Genomic DNA, 20836 nt, shown 5'->3' with positions numbered 1-20836 from the left:
CTCAGGAACCGGCCCCACAGCCTAGCCCCCCAGTCTTTCTGCGGGACTCGGTGGGAGGTCATGGCGACTTCGTAGGCCTTGAACCATTGCTGGATGTCGTCGTTCTTATAGTATTCCTTCACCACATCCTTGGGGATGTGGACCTTTGGTTCCACGACGGAGGAGAGGGGTTGAGTTCCCGAGGGTCCGGCCTCCGCATTCTTAGCCTTGAGCTTGATCTCCTTCAGGCTGCGTTCGTGCTCCAGTTGGAGTTTTCTTTCTTCGTGCTCTCTCTGTCGTTTCTTTTCCTCGAGTTCTCCTTGTAGGCGTAATTGTTCTACCGCCAGTTTCTTTTCGGCCAGTTTCAGCTCACCCTCGATTTTTAACTTTGCTAGCTCTAGTTCGTGGTGGCGACCCCTTTCTCGGTCCGCTAGTTCCTCTGGGGATAGGCCCCCCTCGGGGGCACCGTTCCTCCCCGGGGTGCTTCGTGGTTCGTTTGGCGACTCTCCTTCTGTTTGTGTCCGGGGAGCTCCTGCCTCGACCCAGGTTTTTAATGCTCCCTGGAAATCCTCTTTCGTGCTTAATCCGGTGGTAGCGATTCCAAGGTCTTTGCAAAATTGTTTCAGTTCTCGGTGTGTATAAGATTCCAACTGGTCCTCTCGGAATGCCGTGCCCGTGTTGGTACCTGCGGCACCTAGGGATGTTTCTCCTTCCATTCCTTCTCGGTAGTGCGTCAGCCGTTTACTGCACGATCTCTAGGTGTTGGCTCGGATCCCGTCGTCTGCCACCAAATGTTGGAAGGCGTTCACCGGGGAGGCTGCGGAATGCGTTCCTGACCACCCGGGGACCCACCTCTCCCAGAGTTAGGCCGAGCAAGTGTGGGGAGGCCCTTCCTGGAAGGGTCTCGTACCTAGGATCGCACACGCTGCGCTTACTCTCTTCTGACAGAGGGACACCACACAGTAGTTCTTCGTAAGACAATATACTTTATCGTTAGTGGTAAGGGACCTTTATGATCCGAAATGCAGGTACAGTGCCACAATCAGCGGCGATCTCGTGATGGGGGTATGGGGGTAGCGGGACAGTCTTTGAGTCAGTGTCTCTGCGGAGTATCCGGCGCACAGCTCTCAATCCTCGAGCTGATGGGATGTTGCTTCTATCGGCAATCTCTGCCGATTCTCTTGGAAGAGGGTGCCGCGAGTCACTCAGCAGCCACAGGAGGTTCGTAGTTCGGGGAGCCGCGACGGCGTCAGCAGGGCTCAGATGGTTCAGAGTTCGGGGAGCCGCTACAGCGTCAGCAGGGCTCAGATGGTTCAGAGTTCGGGGAGCCGCAACAGCGTCAGCAGGGCTCAGATGGTTCCAGGATTCGGGGAGCCGCGACAGCGTCAGCAGGGCTCAGATGGTTCAGAGTTCGGGTAGCGTTCTTCGGTTCGGGGAGCGATCGAGCCGCGACCGGGTCAGCAGGCTCTCGTCAGTCCAGGTCTTCTCTGCCTCCCGTCCCTTCCGCACCCCTTGTTATACTTCCCCTCCTCTTTGAAGTCCGGAGTCCTCGCCGAGAGGGGTCTTGGTGCCTGGGGGCGGTGTGTCGGGGCTTCCTGTCGCTCGGCCCTTTGATCTGTTCAGGTGGGTCCGGGAGGTACTCAAGACACCCAGCAGGCGAGGCGGCCGCTCACCGGGGGCCTGGTGGCCGATCGAAACCTCCCTCGGGGAAGAGACCAGAGGTGTGACAGGGTCGGCGCCTCTCGGTCTGGCTTGGGGGGTTTCACTCTCCCTCGGCCGGGCATGCGTGTTGGGGTCTGGCCAGCCATCGGGATGTTGGGCCATGGGGGCCGGAAGTCTGTGATATTGAGGATCGATGCGGTTGCAGGGTGGCTTGCTGGTCGGGAGGGCCCACGCCTCGAGGCCGGTCTCACTCTATCTATCTATCTATCTATCTATCTATCTATCTATCTATCTATCTATCTATCTATCTATCTATCTATCTATCTATTTACCAATTCCTGAGAGGAGCATCGATTACAGTTAGTATTCAGCTCCACAATTGATGCTTCTTTCAACATGAAAGTGAGCGTACACTTATAACTCTAAACAGCAGTAAAGAATGTTAAAATGGCCATATAGTTCAACAAGTTTGTTTAGTAGCACATTGACCTCATCTGAAAAACTCAAACGTCAGCCAATGTGGTGGAAGTGCTAAGCTCTCCTACTCCCCCATAGAAGACACCATTGCTCAGATTGTATTCACAAGTGTGAGATGTACATATGTTAGAAGTAAGCCCCTGATAAGGGAGGAGATAGCCATGCTGAAGAACTTGAGTAACAGCTAAGTAACTCATTGCTTCTACAGCGTTTGATCTACCATATCGATTTGTTTGAATCAGAATAACAAGTAGTACATAATATTTGAATCAAGCGGCAAACAGGCTTGTCTTTATTGAAACAAATTGCGTAGAACGGCCTGCCCACTGCTGAGTCAACTGCTGTGTTCACATCCAGGTAGAAGAGCCTGGTGAACCTGTGCCTATTCTTCCACGTGGCTACACGATCAATTACTTCTAGAGGCACATCAGCATACAGTGAAGCAGTTGTAGCCTTGCTTATAGTGGGATGCGTCCTCACTCTACCCAGGAGGTGGTGCCTCTCCTTGTTCTGGAAGAAGGCGATGCAGGCTGCCAAGCCAATGTGCTATGCCCTGTCTGGATAGTGGTCAGCCTTATCCTGATTAGCAGAAGGCACAAACAGATAGACTAATTTGCATAAGTCTTTTGTCTTGTCCATATAAAATCAAATGTATTTGCGAACATCCAGAAAGTGCAAATAATTATCTGCTTATGTTGCAATAAAGAAAAAAACGCGAAGGATAACAGGGTCATTTAAATTAAAGACTGTCGGGATTATAGGCATGACTTTTGGATTGGTTTGCGGGATGACTCTGTTTCTGGTGAACTGAAGCAAAGACTCTTCTCTGGTAAATACCTGCAGCTCCCCTACTGTCCTTGCCAATGTAAGGGCAAGCAATAACTGTTTTCCACAAGATACATTTTAGTGTGTTCAGCCTCAGGAGGTCCCTGTATCAGTACTGGAGAGGCCATGCCAGGCGATGAGGATCAGGAACAATGATCGGCCTTCACATTCCTCGGTCCACTGTGCATTAGGGGAAAGCGAGGGAAGGCCTTTCAGAAGACGTTCAACCAGGTCATCAAAAAGGCATTGTACCCAGTTGCCAAAACTTGTTGATGTAACAACAGCATTTCTTGTTGTGCAGTGTGGAAAACAGGTGTACTGTTGGCTGGCCTATTTGGGGAAGATGTAATCCACATGTTCTTGGTAGAGCTCACAACGGCTGTAATTGCTAAAAAACCTTCGTCTCAATGCCTAAGAAATTGGGATTCTCTATGAACTATAATTTCACAAACATTTGGGAGACTTAGAGTTAAACTGAACCAGTTAGCCAAGACTTGGTGCTCTAGCAAATAGTCCTTTACAATCACCATCAGCTATGCCATTTCACCCCTTATCAAGAAATGCTGCATAGCTGCCTTTTTTTTTGGTAGTAGTCCACATGGACTTCGCAGTACACTGGAATTTTCCTCTTCAATCCTGTATTTATACGCTCCGCTGCTCCATACTGGTGATAGGGACACTTCCTACAAACAAAGATTATGCTTTTAGTATTTTCAAACAAACACAAGTGATGGTCAATGCCTTCAGAAGAAATTATTTGACTCATAGTTCAAGCAACATATTGTTATGAGAGGCAGCTCTTCTCCTACTATCATCTTAGGTTTTATAAACACTAATCTTAATCTGCAAGAGACTGGTTAACATTATGGCCAGATCGTCAGGGTAAAGTAAAAAATAACACTCTGGACACAAAACAACAATCAAACGTGGATTTATGATCATAAAATCAATGTATTATTTGAATGCAATATTATTTGTAAATCAAACAGGGTCTGATAGTGATGCATAAAATGTATTAGCTAAACAGCTCTGTCTCCCTACAAAAAGGATTGAAATAACAAGTATAAAATACAACTGGTGACATTTTCTTGAATGGTTGCTGCATAACACCAGAGAAATAATCAACCATATCTTCCACTCCCTAGATGTTGTGCTGTGGTAGGAAAGAACAGTGGGTTCAAAACATCTGCAGCATATCATACATTCATTAAATAGCGTTATCTTCCAACATAACCTCTACTTTCATTTAAAATAATAATAAAATAAAGTTTTATACAATTATTCAGCAGGGACAAAATCGAAGCTGCCAATTTACATTTTGTGTATGTTATTATGACTTGAAGCTACTCAGCTTACAATAGACTTGTTTGATAGGCGGTGAAAAGAATGCAGAGTTCTCTGTTATGTGTTAAATGTGACAAAATAATGGGGTTTGAAATAGCAAGGACCGTGAGACCCAAGACAGTGTGCTTTTAGTGACAAGACTGGAGGAAAAGCAGATGTTAAAGATGGCAAACAGAATACATTACAAAAACAAGTTACAACGTTAAAAAAACAAGTCTAAATATGACTTGAACCTAAAAGTGCTCTTGAAATACAGGTATCCCAAAGTCCTCCTTTAACTGTTACAATTTGTTGTGATTTTAGACTCATTGACCTCTTCTTCACCAGTTCTTAGAGCTTTTCAGGGCACCAGAACTCAATGTCTTAATGATTAACTTGAATTGTAGTGGTTTTATTGCTCAGAAAATGTATGTTAAAAAAAATTAACCTTTACAAAATGTCATATTAGAAGTGAATTACTGGGAGGCCATTATTCAGAACACTTCCCAGCCTGTCAAGGAACTTCTAGAACTGTGCCAACCTTGAGAAGTTTATGATCCTAGAATCACGACCCTTAGAAGAGAGTGGCCTTTGAACCCGACAATATAATCTATCACAGAATCAGATCCATAGAAACTGTATCCATTCAGAAACTCAGGCATTTCAGTGAACATAGTTCCTGAACCATTTCTATTACGAGCTTCACACGCCCTTAGCCTTTATCCTAAACAATAGAATAGAATAGCTCCAATAGGAAAAAGGTATACAGCCCAAAGCCAAAAGCTCTAAAGCTAGCTGTCCTGCATAAATGCAAATCAGGCTTGGTAACTTTATGGACTTCCCTATGTTTATGGGAATAACTGCTTCTAAGTGAAGCATGTATAAAACCAACCACCTCCAGATCAGCATCAGAACAAGTAGAACTGTCACTAAGGTCTGCAGTAGTTTATGTGTTCCAATGTTACGTTTTTGTGTGCCTGGGGTCTTATATATGCTTTTTGTTCGGGTTAAGGAATGCTATTACTCTGCACCCTTATTTAACCTGGAAGGAAGTGAACAGTTCACAAAATAGTTAAATGAAGAGAAAGGTCGCTACAGGTTTAGCATGAAAAAGAAGTACCCAAAGTAGCCTGCATCCAAAGCAGCATCATTACACCATGGAACCTAAAAAAGAACATGGGCTCCATCATTGCATCCTACAGATAGAAAGTGCTACCTCATGGACTCCATCATCACATCTTGCATTTGGAAATGCTACATCATCCTATTTTACAAAAAACTGGGCCCCATCATCACACCCTACACCATGGTATCCGACGGACAAATGGACATCCATCATCACAGTATCCTATAGAGAATTAGGCTCTATCACTACATACTAAAGATGGAAATTACTACATCATGGTATCAGGCAGAAAACAGGGATTCTATTATTGCATGCTAGCAAATATTTAACATCTTTTAAACATCTCACTAAATTAGAGACTCTACCATCAAATTTTATGCTGAACCATCACAGCCTATACAGCAGAATACGAGGGCAGAAATGTTCTTTGAATTGTTCCTCAACAACAATATGTAAACCTTTCAATAAAAAACTTGTTTTAGAGTACAATATGGTTACTAGTAAGTTAGATGAACATAAACACTGCAACACTGCTAGGTGAAGGGCTGTGCAGTAGCTGGCACCTGAGACCATCACTTGGTATTCAGAGTGATATTGGTGAGGAAGAGTGCCTACATTGCCTCAGTTGAGTACCTCTTCTTAGAGGAGTAAGGGAGGTTGGTGCCAGCAGAGATGTTTTTATTTATCTGGCCTAAATATGCTTGCTATTAATTGAAGGAAAAAGATACATATAACGGGGTTGGGCCAGGGGAAGAGTTATGACTTTTGAGCCTCACAGTGACCGACCAAGGACAAGCCATGCTAGGCCTGATGTCAATTGCATCTGGGTCCCTATGGAGAGCAGGACAGCTCTAAGTTGTTTGCAGGAAGGTGTTCTCCCTTACCGTGCCTTGCACTTGCCATATTTCTGTCTTCATTTAGTAACCCGCAATAATACTTTGTCTATCGTTAGTTGTCATACAGAGTATGCCACTTTTCTCAGCATAACCTTTACAGTTTGGCCTTTTCACATAAGCTAAATGAACGTTGCCCACACTCTTCCAGATTGCCACCCAGCAGCCAGTGCCTTGTCATAAAGTAAAGTTCCTGCTGCTCACTAAAGCAAAGCAGGTTGCAGAATGAGATGGAGTCAGACGTGGCAAGTGCTGCACAGGCCCTTTTAAAGCAAGCTGGCAGGCAGGAAGCCTTGCTGGCAGGGGTTTGGCACTCCATAGTAAGCTTTCTTTAGGTAAGCCACTAGCTCATCAATCCTACCTGATGTGACAGGAAATGAAAAACTATATCGAAGAGCATTCTTGGTCGAAATATACCCCACTACACTGCCCAAAAGCAAGCAAAAATGCTCTTTAGAAAAGCCGGGCTTTCAAGCCATCCTTAAGATTAGCTCCTCAATTCACCTTCACTTAGCAGGCCCTCTTGGGCAACACAATATCCAAAGCTTTCTAAATCTGAAAGACCTATTAAAAAGCAGACTATCAAACTTTAAAGCACCTCCTTGGCATGGCCAGAAGCACAGCCCACGATCCTGGGCTTACACTGCCATATTTCATGTAGAAGCCAGAAACTTGATAGGATTGGAGGTTTGTGTAGTGTATTATTGACAGGCAGGCCTGTGTCGAAGCACAGTGTTGTAGGCTTACAAAGTACTGTAGCCATACTTGATGAAACAGGCAGAAAATTTGAACAGGATCATGGAGTTCAGAGCACAGCATATTGTCAGCAGGCAAGGCGTACGCATTACTTCATGTAACCATTCTGCATGTAGCAGGCATAGACTATGTAGGAGATCATATATGTTTGTGTCCTCGGTGCAGTGTGTGTGGTACATGGAAAGATCCTAAGCTTTATATAGCTTTGGCTAAGCACATGAGCTTTAAAGAACATATTGGGGGAAAAGGCCACCAGCACCAAGTTCTAGTTATAATTCAGGTAGCATCCAGGGACTGCTGACGCTTGTGTACTTCTCAGCACGTTTTCAGCTGGCAGAACCTGGCACAGAACTTATTTCTTTGATTCTTCAGATTGCTTGAGCTAATGCTTAACAGATAGCCATATCCTTTCTAGAATTAGCAGAATATATGGCACAACACAAGAAGACACCCCTCCTTCAGGTGTGCTTAGTACACAGCAAATATCCAACTATTCTTTATGTAGCCCTAATGGCACTTGCATAACAGAGAATCATGAAGTGCCCTCAGATGCACCTTACAGCAGGGCAATGGGCACAGCAGAGCACCCTAGGCAGCTTCGAGCCGTATTTCAGTGAGGCATTCTGAACTTACAAGTCCCAAGTCTGAATGGCCACTTCTACCAGTTTCTAACAGAAGGAGCTTTATATGAAGTAAAAGATCTCAGCAATTATAAATGGAAAATCGTGGAACGTCCACTGCCTTTTCCTGCAGCACTGGGTACTATGTATGTGTCTTGACAGTTTCTCTTTCGAGTGCTGCCGTTTGAATCATATATATATATATATATAACAGATGTGCTTAATTTACACCTATTGCATTTTATATCACATTTATTTTCATTTGAAGCTGTCGTTTTTGTCATGCTTTGTATACCTGATTGGAGTAAAGCGCCAAGTTTGTACATTTTGGACTTGAGAAATGCCATTGAAATGTGAATACCACACAAACCTTCTGCTCACCTTGTGCAAACTGCATCTGACACTGTCCTGTAGATGAAAGGAAAGTTATGCTGTGCAGATTAACTTTATTCAGGGAACTATAGTGCAAATTCTATTCTCCAACAGATACCGGTATAGCCAGGAGTTCCCTTGCAGCGATGTCCACAACCCTAGAGGGGAGAGGGGAGAGGATTTTGTGGTAGAACATCTAGTGACACAGTTGGCACAGGGAACAAGGATTACAGTCTAAGGGTGATAACATTACACGCACGGCGAAGTTGCCATGTGTGAAACTTAGCGTTGCTTCATCATGGCACGTTATGCTCTTTTTCCCCCTCGTTATGCTCTTTTTTTCCTCTCGATAGTGGGTAGGGTATGTCAGTACAGACACAGAGCCTGGGTAATTAATGCACTCCCCGCTTCTTTTTACAGTAGCATCATTTCTGGGGTGGCATGGGGTACAGCGCGTGCTACTTAAGGCCAGAGTAACCAGTGTTTCCTCTCTTTGTTGCTTCTTTTGTTTGGGAGGTTTGTTGTGTTAAGTTTCTGAAAGTTTCAGGCGGACATACATGGTGACCGAAAGGAATTTGATGGTCAAAGAAGTTCAGAGATTGAGAAGAAGTGGGCCGTGAACCACGAATCTGAGTGAAATTACAGAAACAGGAATAAAAGCATTATTACCTAGGACAGTTGCCAGCCTGAGCACGTGTGTGCTAGGTATCATCTAGACCGTGCAAATGCAATACTTCCCTCGGCTAAAAGGTCCAGATGTGAGGTGTTGCATGCACAACCATGACATGTCATGTTACGCCTGTGCAGTGTTTATATTTGTTCCTTAATGCTATGTAGGAGATAGACATGAGCATGACACCCAGTGAAGCGCATGTGCCTATTTCAGAAGACGCCTGCTGTTGTGCAATGAGCCTGTTGTTCGTGGTAGGCGATATTTGTGTTCAAGTGGGGTGCGATTTTTTTTATATATGGTGTAGGCTGAATAGAACAACAGTCGATAAACATTACTGGGCCATAACACAATCTCATTTTTCGTGCTGCACTGTTATGTGCAGACACAGAAGGCGGTCTTTGTGTTTTCTATCCAAATAGAGTGCAAACATTCAATTGGGAAATCTCATTATCAGTGGATGGTCTACAGTGCTGCTGACAGCAGAGCTCGGAAACACGAAGAGGCAATTGCTGTCCTGTGTCTCTGAACTCTGCGGCCTGTAGCGCTTGACCGACTCTAGACGTTTTAGAGCTTATGTATGCGATGAGGATGGGAAAAAAACAACCTACAGGCCCCTTCTGTATGGATTATGATAGGACCCCGGAATTTGTTTGCAACTCAGGTGGGCAGACAGCCCAGGAGGCATTGATACTGCCTGCTCTTGAATCACCTGTAAGTTAACCTACTTACATGTTTTAGAAACTTGCGCCATAATCTTTCAACATAAACCGGTGTGGTGCCATTTATTCTGTAGTAATGTCATTTAATGCATGTATTGTGTACCTAATTTGGTTATGGACCAGCAGCGCTAGATCTGCTATAACCATGGTTCACTATATTTTCCTTGTCCCAAGAAGGAGGAGCAGGAAATGTCAGTGGAAGAGGAAATAGTGGTGTGTGTTAAAAACCCCTACCCTACAAAAGCTATCGTTTAGGCAGCTCTTGATGCCGGGAGAGGGTACAGGGCAACAACAAATGAAAACGATCACATTGTGAGAAAAGGCTTTCAAGAGTGTGGAATGAAGTGCAGCCATGATCAATATGTGTAAGTAGCAAAATAAATAACCATGCAGCAACTTAAAGAGGGATTTGTGACATTGTGACATAATGACAAAGTACTTTTTTTTCAAGCGATTGAGAAGTTGTCTGGGATGAAGCATAAACTATCTTTTTCACATATTGTAAACATCATTCTTTGAGTAATGAAAACACAAATCATTCAATTTTCAGGGACTAAATTCCTGGTCAAGCAGAATCAAGAACTGGGATAGATAGATAGGTCTAGCATGTCCCTTTTTGGGATATGCTAGATAATAGTGCAAATCTAGCGCTTCTACCCATTAAAAAGTACATAATGCCCTGATAAGCAGGAACATATATATCATTTGGGCAGAAACACATTGTGTACCTTTAGAAACGAAATCAGCTCTATCAGACAGCCTTTCAGTGTTGTCCCTTGGTATATGATGAACAAAATATAGTCTCCAGTGTATACCTAATAAGACCTACTACTCTCAGAAATATGCAGATTAATCAATTTTACTTACCATTAAAAGGGGGGGTCGGACGTATGTGGTAGTAGGTTACAGTACTGCCTACGCCTACACTGCCTTACCACTACATCGCCTTCACCTAGACAAGTCAAGTGTTGATTAATTAAAATGACTGCAATCACAATAGCACAAAGGTAATGACATCATTAAACCAATCCCTTAATACACCTTTATAAAAACAGTGATCTTAAATATGTATCCTTAAAATATCTTGACCTATCTCATGCCTAAACAAAGACTCTAAACTCTAAAAATGTCAGAGCACCCGAAACACACTAATTTTAACGATTCAGGAAGCAGAATGTATGAAGTTCCTGAAGAAGAAATCAGATTAAAAAGATCAACATGTTTTCCCTTAAAACAATGTTATTAAAGAGTGTTATCCAATCTTGGACAGGTAGATCCTTAAAAAAGCACTATTATCTGGTTTGTCAGTACATCCAAGCATGCTATTATAACCATACAAAGTTCTCATTGCAGAATGATGCTTTGCAGCTCACAAGTCAAAAATGCGCATACCCCATGAATTACTGCCTGACTTTGCCCTACAATATGCACCCTCAGTATTTTTCACGGCTTTTATGGCCTCATCCATGAAACTATTAAATAGCATTGAAATCAGTGGGTCAGCCCTGTAAAGACAAAATGTAAGAGCATCTGTGCACGGACGTATCCCCTTTAGACGCATCATGGGCTTCAATCAATATCTGCCCTCCTGAACCGGACTTGAGCAAATACACATCTTATATGTAAAGTCCTCTGTTTGCAATGTGGAAAACTGATGCCTGGGTGAGCCTGTGTTAGATTTGACCCCAGACTTTCTCAACACTGACACAGGAATTGATACAATCCTCAGGCAAATGACTTTGTATCAAATTGTTTTATGTAACATCATTAGGAGATAGGTTTATATGATGACCACTTTCCATTTCCAGACCTTTCCACTGTATAATTCCTCCAAGTTCTTTAATTGCCAAGTTAGTCACTGTTCATACCTACACCTGACATTAAACCCAATACAGGACACAGCAGTCTCCCAAGAGGTAATAAGATTCAATTCTCTCAACAATTTTCAATGAAAAAGTGACCAGGTGTTTAGACAATCTTACTTTTCCTCCCCTACTCAGAGGGCAGATTTGTGATTTTATTTTACCCTGACTGACATACCAGAGTAAATTTGCAAATCTTGTCTAGTCTATAGTATGTAACAGTTTAAACAATCTGCTATAAGAAAATGTGCGAAGACTGAACTCCAGTCAAATATGACCTTAGGGTATGCTGTTTAGATGGTTGAAAACAGCTCGAAAGGTGGAAAACAGTCCTGTGCCAAACGTCTTTGACAATCTACCTGGGAATGTCACAAGCCCATATGCAGGTTTTTGTTTAGTTTTAATAACAGTAAGGATCTGCTTACATCCGGGTGATCATAATTTATGATATAGTTGCCTAAAAGCATAGGCCACAAATGCTGCCTTGCTGTTGAGGCCAAACTCAGGGTATTTGTGGTTACGTCGCACCTTAAAGCATAGTGTCAAATATTCTAATGTCGCAGAAAGCTCAAACTATATACCGCAATTTGTTCTGATTATTTTGATTTCTTCATAATACCAGCAAGTTTGTTTATTAATTTTAGAGCAACCATCTCTCCTTTACTTTGCTATTATGCCTTTTGGGATATACTTTGTATAAAAGTAAACTATTTTTATACAAAGCACCTAATGCATATGGTTGTTGTACTTTTTTTTTCCCCAAACAATATAGGATAGACTGGTCCAACAAATACTTGTAAGTAATAATGAAACGTTTGCATATTTCTTGGAGTACTCAGTCTAGGCTGACATAAAGAGCACACATTCTTCTCTAAATTACGTCTCAGTATGAAAAGGGTTTCCTTTATTGTGTGGTATTCACTCAGCAAAGATAAATTATTGCTATTCAACTCGACAGAACGTATGAGGATGTTTAATCTAGATCTAGCATTTATCTACAGAGATCTGGATAACAGCAAATTTGGGAATCCAGAATGTAAAAAGTATCACACCAGTGGCTATTGATGACACAAAGTGACATGGTGGAAAGAGCTACTGTTCTTTGCTTCTGTTTATAAAGTTGGGGTCAGATGTATAAAGGGGTTTAGCGTTCGCACACCCTCTGATTCAGTAAATCAGAGGGTTTTCAACAGCTAAAATCAATTTTCAAATGTACTAAGCCCATTTACTAATTCTGAAAAGGTTTTCCGAATCACTGAGTATAAAATACCGATTCCTTATGGTATGTTTGAATGTTTTGCGATTAAAATAAGGTTGCAGAAAATTAATAACTGACCAATATCTTAAAGGGAAAGGGTCCCTAAGTGTGACCCTGACATGTTCCCCTTTTTGAATGTTGAAAAACATTTTTTTAAGAGTAGGCAGTGATCTAAGTTTGTGTAAGTTTTCATTTTTTAAAATGCATCCCGTTTTCCTTTAAGGGAAATGGGTTTCATTTAAAAAATTTATTTTTTTATTGAAGGGTAATTACAGACATGGCAGACCTCAGCAGGCCACCATCCCTCTGATGGCAGCGATTCGTAGTGGTTCACAGTTTACGACAAACCAAATTACTATTCATGTAGTAGGTTGAATTGCGACTGACTATGACTTTGCAATTTGTAAACCGAACTATTAGTACATGGGCTGTACAAAAAATACTAATGCATTTGGTAAATGTTAGAGCGCAACTTCCCACTCCTTTTACCAAATGCATTCTTAGTACACCTGGCCCTAGGTTTATGATAGAGGGGTTTTCAAAAGTGGACTAAAAGAACAATTACATGCAATTATAAATTACATAAAAATATATTTTGAGCCACAATCTTACATTAAAGTGTCATCTACCACAATTTAATGAGGCAAAACTAATTTCCTATAAGGACCAACCTCATGAAAATATCCAAAGAGAGTTCATAAATTTATCAGAATGGTAGAACTGAGCCCTTGTGGCCTAAAATGTTGACTTTTCTTCTGCGCAAATACAGTATTTTGAGAACAAAAATTGTGAAATAAGTTTCAGGGTAGAATTGGAATTTCTTGACGCACTACAGCAAAACTGTAAAAGTATCCTTCACAAGAGAAGCCTGCAACCACATGGAATGAGATCAAAGACTCAAACTACATCTATTCCTGAACCCATCAACAGTGACCTTCATGGAAGACTGGGAGGGATGGCAGTGCATGGGAGGAACCCTGTTGAAACACACATCTTTACTCTAGATATCATACCCATGTAGTCAAAAACAACATTATGCATTCCATGAAAAAGAGCTTACATTTTATCACTGGTTGGAAATCATACCTGAAACACAACATACAAAAACATGGAGGACATAGAGAGGAGATACAGCAGGATATTACAGGAAGGTAAAAGAAGGAAAGTACAGTGCAGTGTGAAAGAAAGGAACACACATCTGATGCCAAGCCTAAACAGTTTGATGAAGGCTAAATAAAACATTTTACAAGATTTTGTAAAAATAAAACAGAGTTTTCCTTTCCTTCACTTCAAAAACCGAGGATCCAAAGCTTCCTTTGACTGACTTAGTAGCAAATAAGTTTTTTCTGCTAAACTCATGAGATCCATGATTTCAGAGTGCTTCCATACCAAGGGTATCAAAATGTCTTTCATTTTCCATAAAATGCTCCGCTCACAATTCCAAAGGAACAGTTATACAAGGATGCCAAAGGCTTCTGTGACGGGTGTCTCTAGAGTGTACATTCAGTTCTATATTTCAGAGTATTTGCATGTGTAAACAACTTGGAGTGCCACATTCAGGGACTGAGGTCATTTGAGTCCATTCAGAACTTTCCCTGCTTTACTTTATCAATGTGGTGGGTTAATTTCAGTGCTGGCCCCAACTTCAGTCCCATATATTTCATCATCATGTCACTTCGTAGCAGAAGCAAGGCTTTTCCATCGATTTCCTGTAAGAGTGAGAAAAAAAGTTAATCAGCGTATTAACTCCAGTAATCTTTACCCTCTGGAGGCTTCACATTTCTTATCTATGGAATGGATGTAGACTAGTAGATTGCACACTGTCCAACACTCTTCAAAGAGTTAAGACGCAAGCACAATCGTGCATCACCACTAAAGACCTTCTGTGTGCAATTTCCTGAAATCCAGATCTATGCATTACATGCTGTATAGATGAAAACAATTGTCCTTGTAATACATGAATGATAGCGGGAGGGTACTGATATTATGAAGGAGTATTTCGCCATGTACATTTTCCATACCCTTAAGACCGTCTTGTTCACACTCCCAACATATGGTATTTTTATTAAGAATAAGGAGAGCAAAAAATTGCGACAGAATAGGACAAAGCAAGGGTTTCAGCTGAAAGATTACTTACCTTTGATAATAATATATTGGGTTTGTACATGATGATTATGCAGATGTATCACCTTATGAATATACACAAGGCGTCAGACTGGATCCAGGAATCTTGTCCCCAGCAGTAGCTCCCCAGCTTTGCCAGGTGACACCACAAGGCCTCAGTAGCTACTCCACCCTTCTTGAATGTGATGACATCAGAATTTAGTTCCTGGTACTTGTTCTTCCTCACATCGAGTTGTGTGGAGTGAACGTGAGAATGCATTAACATCCGTGACACCCATTACATAGTTTCATACCTTGGGATCTTATTAATCATATCACCAACCCCTAGGGGAGGAAAGAGGGTGGAGAGGAACCTGCGAGAGAATTATGTATCAACCAGCAATATCACTACGAAGGGTGTATAACTTTTTCGTCTGCTGGATACACCTTTCCACAGATTCTGCTTCTTCTTAATGAGTCCAAAAGCAATATCCTAAGGGAATTGGGACTAAGTAGTGCTGATTAGCCAATTAAATCATGCAGTACAGCCTGGGCAAAGTACCAGTCCATGTGTGCTTAACTCGTGGGGCAGTAAAGCTTGGCAAAGGTATGCAAGGATGACTATGTGAGTGCCCAGCATATTATATAATCAAAAGGGGGAGGAAGAAGCTCTGATCCATTCAGCTTCCTGTGAAAGTTCAATAATCATAAGGGGAATGGATCACTTGTACCTGTAATACCAGGGTCAGGTGTGGTAACCAACATAAAAACCCTCAATCACGTACAGGTGCGAAAAGCGGTATGTCTTGATTCTCCGCTTCTAGAGACGTGAAAGCATCATCATTGGGTCTTTTTTTTTTGTAACATATTTTTATTGCCATTTTCATAGTACACATACTGCGCATTATACAGAGCCTTCGAGTAGTTATGCCTAATAGTACAGCATGTGGTGTCACACATCATCTGCATAGACTAGTGAAGCATCAGTGGGGAGAAAAAACAACGTACAGATATATCACGATGTGTGTACCCTAATGGCGCGGATACATGACGTGTCACGTGAACTAGGGTATAACACAGGTATAAACTAGGGGATGGGCATGGAAGATCATATCCAGTTTACGCCAGCGAGTGCATTAAACGTCGCATGGGTATGGCGCCTCTATGACTCGTGATTGCATATCCTCTTCGGTTCGACCTGTAACTGCGATAACATATCCACTTCTGGGGCCTTGTATGTGATCACGTGGTCGGGATAACAAGAGATTGGTCGGGCGGGGTCTGTGATTGCGCTTGCAGGGCTGACAATGTGGGTGGGTCGTCTGTGGGGTCAGCGCCCGGGGTTAGCTGCCTGAACTGATATAGTAGCATGGCCCATTCCATGGATATAGGGTTTTTGCGGACCCCTCTCACTTCCTCCTCCCGTAATGTCTCCTCCTCTGCCGCCGCCCATTTGTGTGTAGCTCCCACCCAAGCTGCCAACGGAGGGCCGGTGGGGGAGCGCCAGTGCATGGCGATGCTGCGTTTGGCTAAAAGCACCGCAAGGGAGAGGAAACGAGTCTGCACCATCATTTGGTCTTTTTTGTTAAAATGCTTTCCTCCACCTGGAGGTTGGACCACTGGTTTTGACAGTAGTGACCAGAAATAGGTAGAAAAAGTGAGGGGAACAAAAAGAGCTAAAGTGAGCTAAAATTGCTTTGTTCTCCCTCCTAAACAGACTTTATTCAGAAAGAGAGGTGGCAAGGTTAAACAAGCATTTGCAATGCAATAGGTCTCGCATTTATAAGAGTTTGAGCTATTGGCATTGTAAAATTACAATGCCTTTTATTTATGTTTTGGTTTTAAAACAAATAAAAGGCATTGTCATTTAAAATGTCAGTAGCATAAACTTGCATAAAAGCAGTGTGTGGAGTGCAGCAGTGTGCGGCGTGCAGCAGTGTGCGGCGTGCAGCAGTGTGCGGCGTGCAGCAGTGTGCGGCGGGCAGCAGTGTGCGGCGTGCAGCAGTGTGCGGCGTGCAGCAGTGTGTGGCGTGCAGCAGTGTGAGGCGTGCAGCCGTGTGCGGCGTGCAGCAGTGTGCGGCGTGCAGCAGCAGTGTGTGGCGTGCAGCAGTGTGTGGCGTCCAGCAGTGTGTGGCGTGCAGCAGTGTGTGGCGTGCAGCAGTGTTTCGTGTAGCATTGTGAGGCATACAGCACTGTGTGGCGTGCAGCAGCGTGCGGCATGCAGCAGTGTTGTGCAGCATGTAGCAGTGAGTAATGCAGCAGTGTGCAGCAGTGTGTGGCGTGCAGCAGTGTGTGCTGTGCAGCAGTGTGTGGCGTGCAGCAGTGTTTCGTGTAGCATTGTGCGGCGTGCAGCAGTGTGTGGCGTGCAGCAGTGTGTGGCGTGCAGCAGTGTGTGGCGTGCAGCGGCATGCAGCAGTGTGTGGCATGCAGCAGTGTGTGGCTGTGAGACCGGCCTCACGGCGTGGCCCTCTCCATCATCCAGCCAACCTGCAACCACCCTCAAGACACGACATCCCCGACTCCGGCCGCCCCAGCCACCCCCGATCCGCGGGCCGGCCAGAGGCCTGACCAACTCACCACCCTACCACGCATGTCCAACCAAGGAAGCGGGAGCCCTCAACCCAGACCCAGAGGCGCCAGCCCAGTCACACCTCGGGTCGCCTTCCCCGGGAGGACTCAATCGGCCACCAGGCCCCTGGGGAGCAGGCGCCTCTCCTACCGAGCGTCTGGGGTCCCTCCCAGACCCACCTGAAAAGACCAAAGAAGTGAGCGGCAGGAAATCCCGCCGAACCCCCTCCGTCACCCCAGTCCCCCCTCTGCGAGCACTCCGGACTTCAAAGAACCAGCGGAGTATAACAAGGGGTGCCGGAAAAACAAAGACAGAGAAGACCTGGAACCATCTGAGCCTGCAGACGCTGTCGCGGCTCCTGAACGCTGAAGTCACCTGGGCCTGCTGAGTGACTCGCGGCCTCTTGCTATTGAACCATCTGAGCCCTGCGGACGAGGTCGCGGCTCCCGAACACTGAACCACCTAGGCCTGCTGAGTGACTCGCGGCCCCAGCTATTAAATCATCTGAGCCCTGCTGACGGAATCGCGGCTCCTGAACTCCGACCACCTGTGCCTGCTGAGAGACTCGCGGCGCTCCCCTTGAGGACGACTCGGGAAGAGATCGCCCAGAGACACGACACCCTCCGGCTCGAGGATTGTGAGCTTCCGCAGGGTATTTCGCAGAGACACTATCTTGAAAGACTGTCCCGCTACCCCCATTCCCCACGACTGACTTGTGGTACGTTGTGCCACTGCTGTACTATTTGTCTTTTGGGTCATAAAGATCCCTTGAAATCATCGATAAAAGAACTTATCGTCCTACAAGAATACGTGTGGTGTCCCTCTGTTCACAGTGCAGTTCAGGGTGTGCGCGCCTGGTTCGGCTGACTTGGGAGAGGTGGGTCAAAGGGGTGGGCAAGACGTGTATCGAACCCCCTTCCGGCGAACGCCTTTCCAACATTTGGTGGCAGACGACGGGATCCGAGCCGACACCGAAAGAGAGCGTGCAGTGAACGACTGACGCACTACCAAACAGAGATGGAAGGAGAAACCTCCCTGGGTGCCGCAGGTACCGAAATAAGCTCACCGTTCCGAGAGGATCAATTGGACTATTACACGCATAGAGAACTCAAACAGTTTTGCAAAGACCTTGGCATCGCTACCACCGGACTAAGCACAAAGGAAGACTTCCAGAAAGTACTGAAAGCCTGGGTCGAGACGGGGGCGCCCCCGACCCAAACGGAAGAAGACTCTACCCATGAACAAACAAGCACCCCGGCGAGAAACAACGGGCCAGAGGGGAACCTGTCCTCCGAGGAACTAGCGGACCGAGAGAGAAGCCGCAACCACGAACTGGAACTGGCAAAACTAAAAATCGAGGGAGAGATAAAACTGGCAGAGAAGAAGTTAGCCGTCGAGCAGTTACGGCTACAAGGGGAACTCGAAGAGAAGAGACTCCAAAGGGAGCACGACGAAAAGAAACTCCAGCTAGAACATGAACGCGGCCTGAAGGAGATTGAGTGGCGGGCTAGACACGAAAAGTCACAGCCGCCCGGGAATCCACAGCCCGCTCCCGCCGGGGAAACCAAAGTTCACATCCCCAAGGATGTGGTCAAGGAGTATTATAAGAACGATGATATCCAGCAGTGGTTTAAGGCCTACGAAGTCGCCATGACCTCTCACCGAGTCCCGCAGAAGGATTGGGGGGCTGGCCTATGGGGCCGGTTCTTAAGCGAAGGAAGGGACACTCTGCTCGATCTGCCCTCCACGGTCATGAACTCCTACAGCCACATGAAGGAAGCCCTCGTGGGCCGGTACGGACTCACCCCCGAAATGTACCGACAACGGTTCCGAGATTGCAAAAAGATACCGGGCACCACGTGGGTCGAATACGTGAACTTTTACAGCCGAGCCTTGGACGGGTGGATCAAGGGCAGCAAGGTCTCCACCTTCGAAGAACTGTTCGATCTGATCGCCTGGGAACATTTAGCGGCCAATTGCTTTATAGAACTGCGCCAGCATCTCCTAGACAGTAAACTCACCAACCCTCGGAAGCTGGCCGCTGAGGCTGATCGTTGGGTGAACACCCGGGCCACCCGGGGCCCCGTGGGGGACTACGGCCGCCACAGTCAGGGTCCCCCCCGCCAGAGGGGCAGAGGGAACCACGGCCGACCAAGAGACTTTGCCGGGGGGTCCTCCACCAGCCCCCCCAGCAGCCCACCAGCGGCGGGTTCGGCCCAGTCTCCAGCCAGCACCGGAGCCCCAGGACGACCAGGCCCACGAGCTAGGATCACCTGCTTCCGCTGCCAGCAGCCCGGACACTACACAAATGACCCCCAGTGTCCCCAGTATCAGCGAACCACCACGACCAACCCCCCGACCCGGCAGATGGCCTCCGTGGCTCTGGGGGAAGAAATGGAAAACTCCGAGGAATGGGAACCGGCGGCCAAGGCCCTGGTCTCCCTTGGTGATCGAGAGATGGTCCCCGGGACACCCTTGCCCGCCAACACAGAAAAGTACCGACAGCGGGTGACCATCAACGGCCACCGAGTCGAGGGCCTTCGCGACACCGAGGCGAGTGTCACCGCGGTCCACCGCAGCCTAATTTCCGAAGACCAGATCCTAGCCGGAGCCCTCTGTCCGGTCGTATCCTCCGACAATTCTGAGAGCCTCTGCCAGATGGCCCTGGTGCCCTTCGAGTGGGGAGGGGTCTCCGGAGAACTGAAGGTAGCGGTCCGGACCTCGCAGCCCGTAGACTACCTCCTGGGCAACGACCTGGAGAGTTCCCCGTGGGGGCAGGTAGAACGAAGAGCCCACCTGGAGATGATGGTCCTACCAGAATGGGTCTGCGCCACCACGCGCTCCATGACCGCACGAGTGGCCCCCTCCAAGGGCGGTGAAGCCCTCTTACCGAACACTTTCCCCGAGAGCAGGGACCCCCTACCAGAAGCAGACAACCCTCCTCCCGAGGAGGAAGGAGACACTAACCCAGGGGAAGGACCGGAACCTTCCGCCCCAGAGGCCCCGATGGAACTCGAAGAACTGCCCGAGTTGGCCCAGTGGCACTGCGAAGGGGGGCCCTCCCGCGAAGAGTTCTGCCAGGAACAGACCACTTGCCCCTCCCTCGAGGGACTTAGACAACAAGCCGAAGCCCAGGTCGCCGGTGACCAAACCGGAACCCATTGGGTCTATTGGGACAATGGCCTCCTCTACAGCGAGCAAAAGTCCGCCGAGCTAGGCGCAGCACGAGTACTGGTGGTACCCCTGCGGTTCCGGAGCCTCCTCCTGGGCCTGGCCCACGATGTACCCTTGGCAGGCCACTTAGGCCAAGACAAGACATATCAGCGATTGGTTACCCACTTCTATTGGCCCAAGGTGCGAGCGAATGTAGAAGTACACTGCAAATCATGCCTCACGTGCCAGGGCAGTGGGAAGAGTGGCGGAAAACGCAAAGCTCCCTTACAACCGTTCCCCGTTGTGAGTACCCCGTTCGAGCGGGTCGGCATCGACATCGTGGGACCCCTGGATCCGAAGACCGCCCAGGGCCACAGATTCATCCTTGTCCTGGTGGACCATGCCACCCGCTACCTCGAGGCCAGCCAAGAAGAAATGAAGCGCTGGTATGACCAGAACGCAACCC

The 20836-nt window shown here is 46.1% G+C and overlaps 1 protein-coding gene across 3 annotated transcripts in view; it reads right to left on the bottom strand.

The window, feature by feature from the left end:
• Positions 1-11163: 11163 nt before the first annotated feature.
• SCMH1 (Scm polycomb group protein homolog 1) overlaps positions 11164-20836 on the bottom strand; it is a 369044-nt gene continuing 359371 nt past the window's right edge. For all 3 annotated transcript variants that reach the window (XR_014978950.1, XM_085645667.1, XM_085645668.1), the window contains exon 15: positions 11164-14254. Coding sequence is in view for 2 of the 3 variants with exons in the window: in XM_085645667.1 (XP_085501793.1) it covers positions 14129-14254 (126 nt within the window). In the remaining variant the exon portion in view is untranslated. The remainder of the gene's footprint in view (positions 14255-20836) is intronic.

Source organism: Triturus cristatus, chromosome 3_1, assembly GCF_964204655.1.
Source record: "Triturus cristatus chromosome 3_1, aTriCri1.1, whole genome shotgun sequence".
NCBI classification, from domain to species: domain Eukaryota; kingdom Metazoa; phylum Chordata; class Amphibia; order Caudata; family Salamandridae; genus Triturus; species Triturus cristatus.
This window is presented reverse-complemented; position numbering and strand designations above follow the sequence as displayed.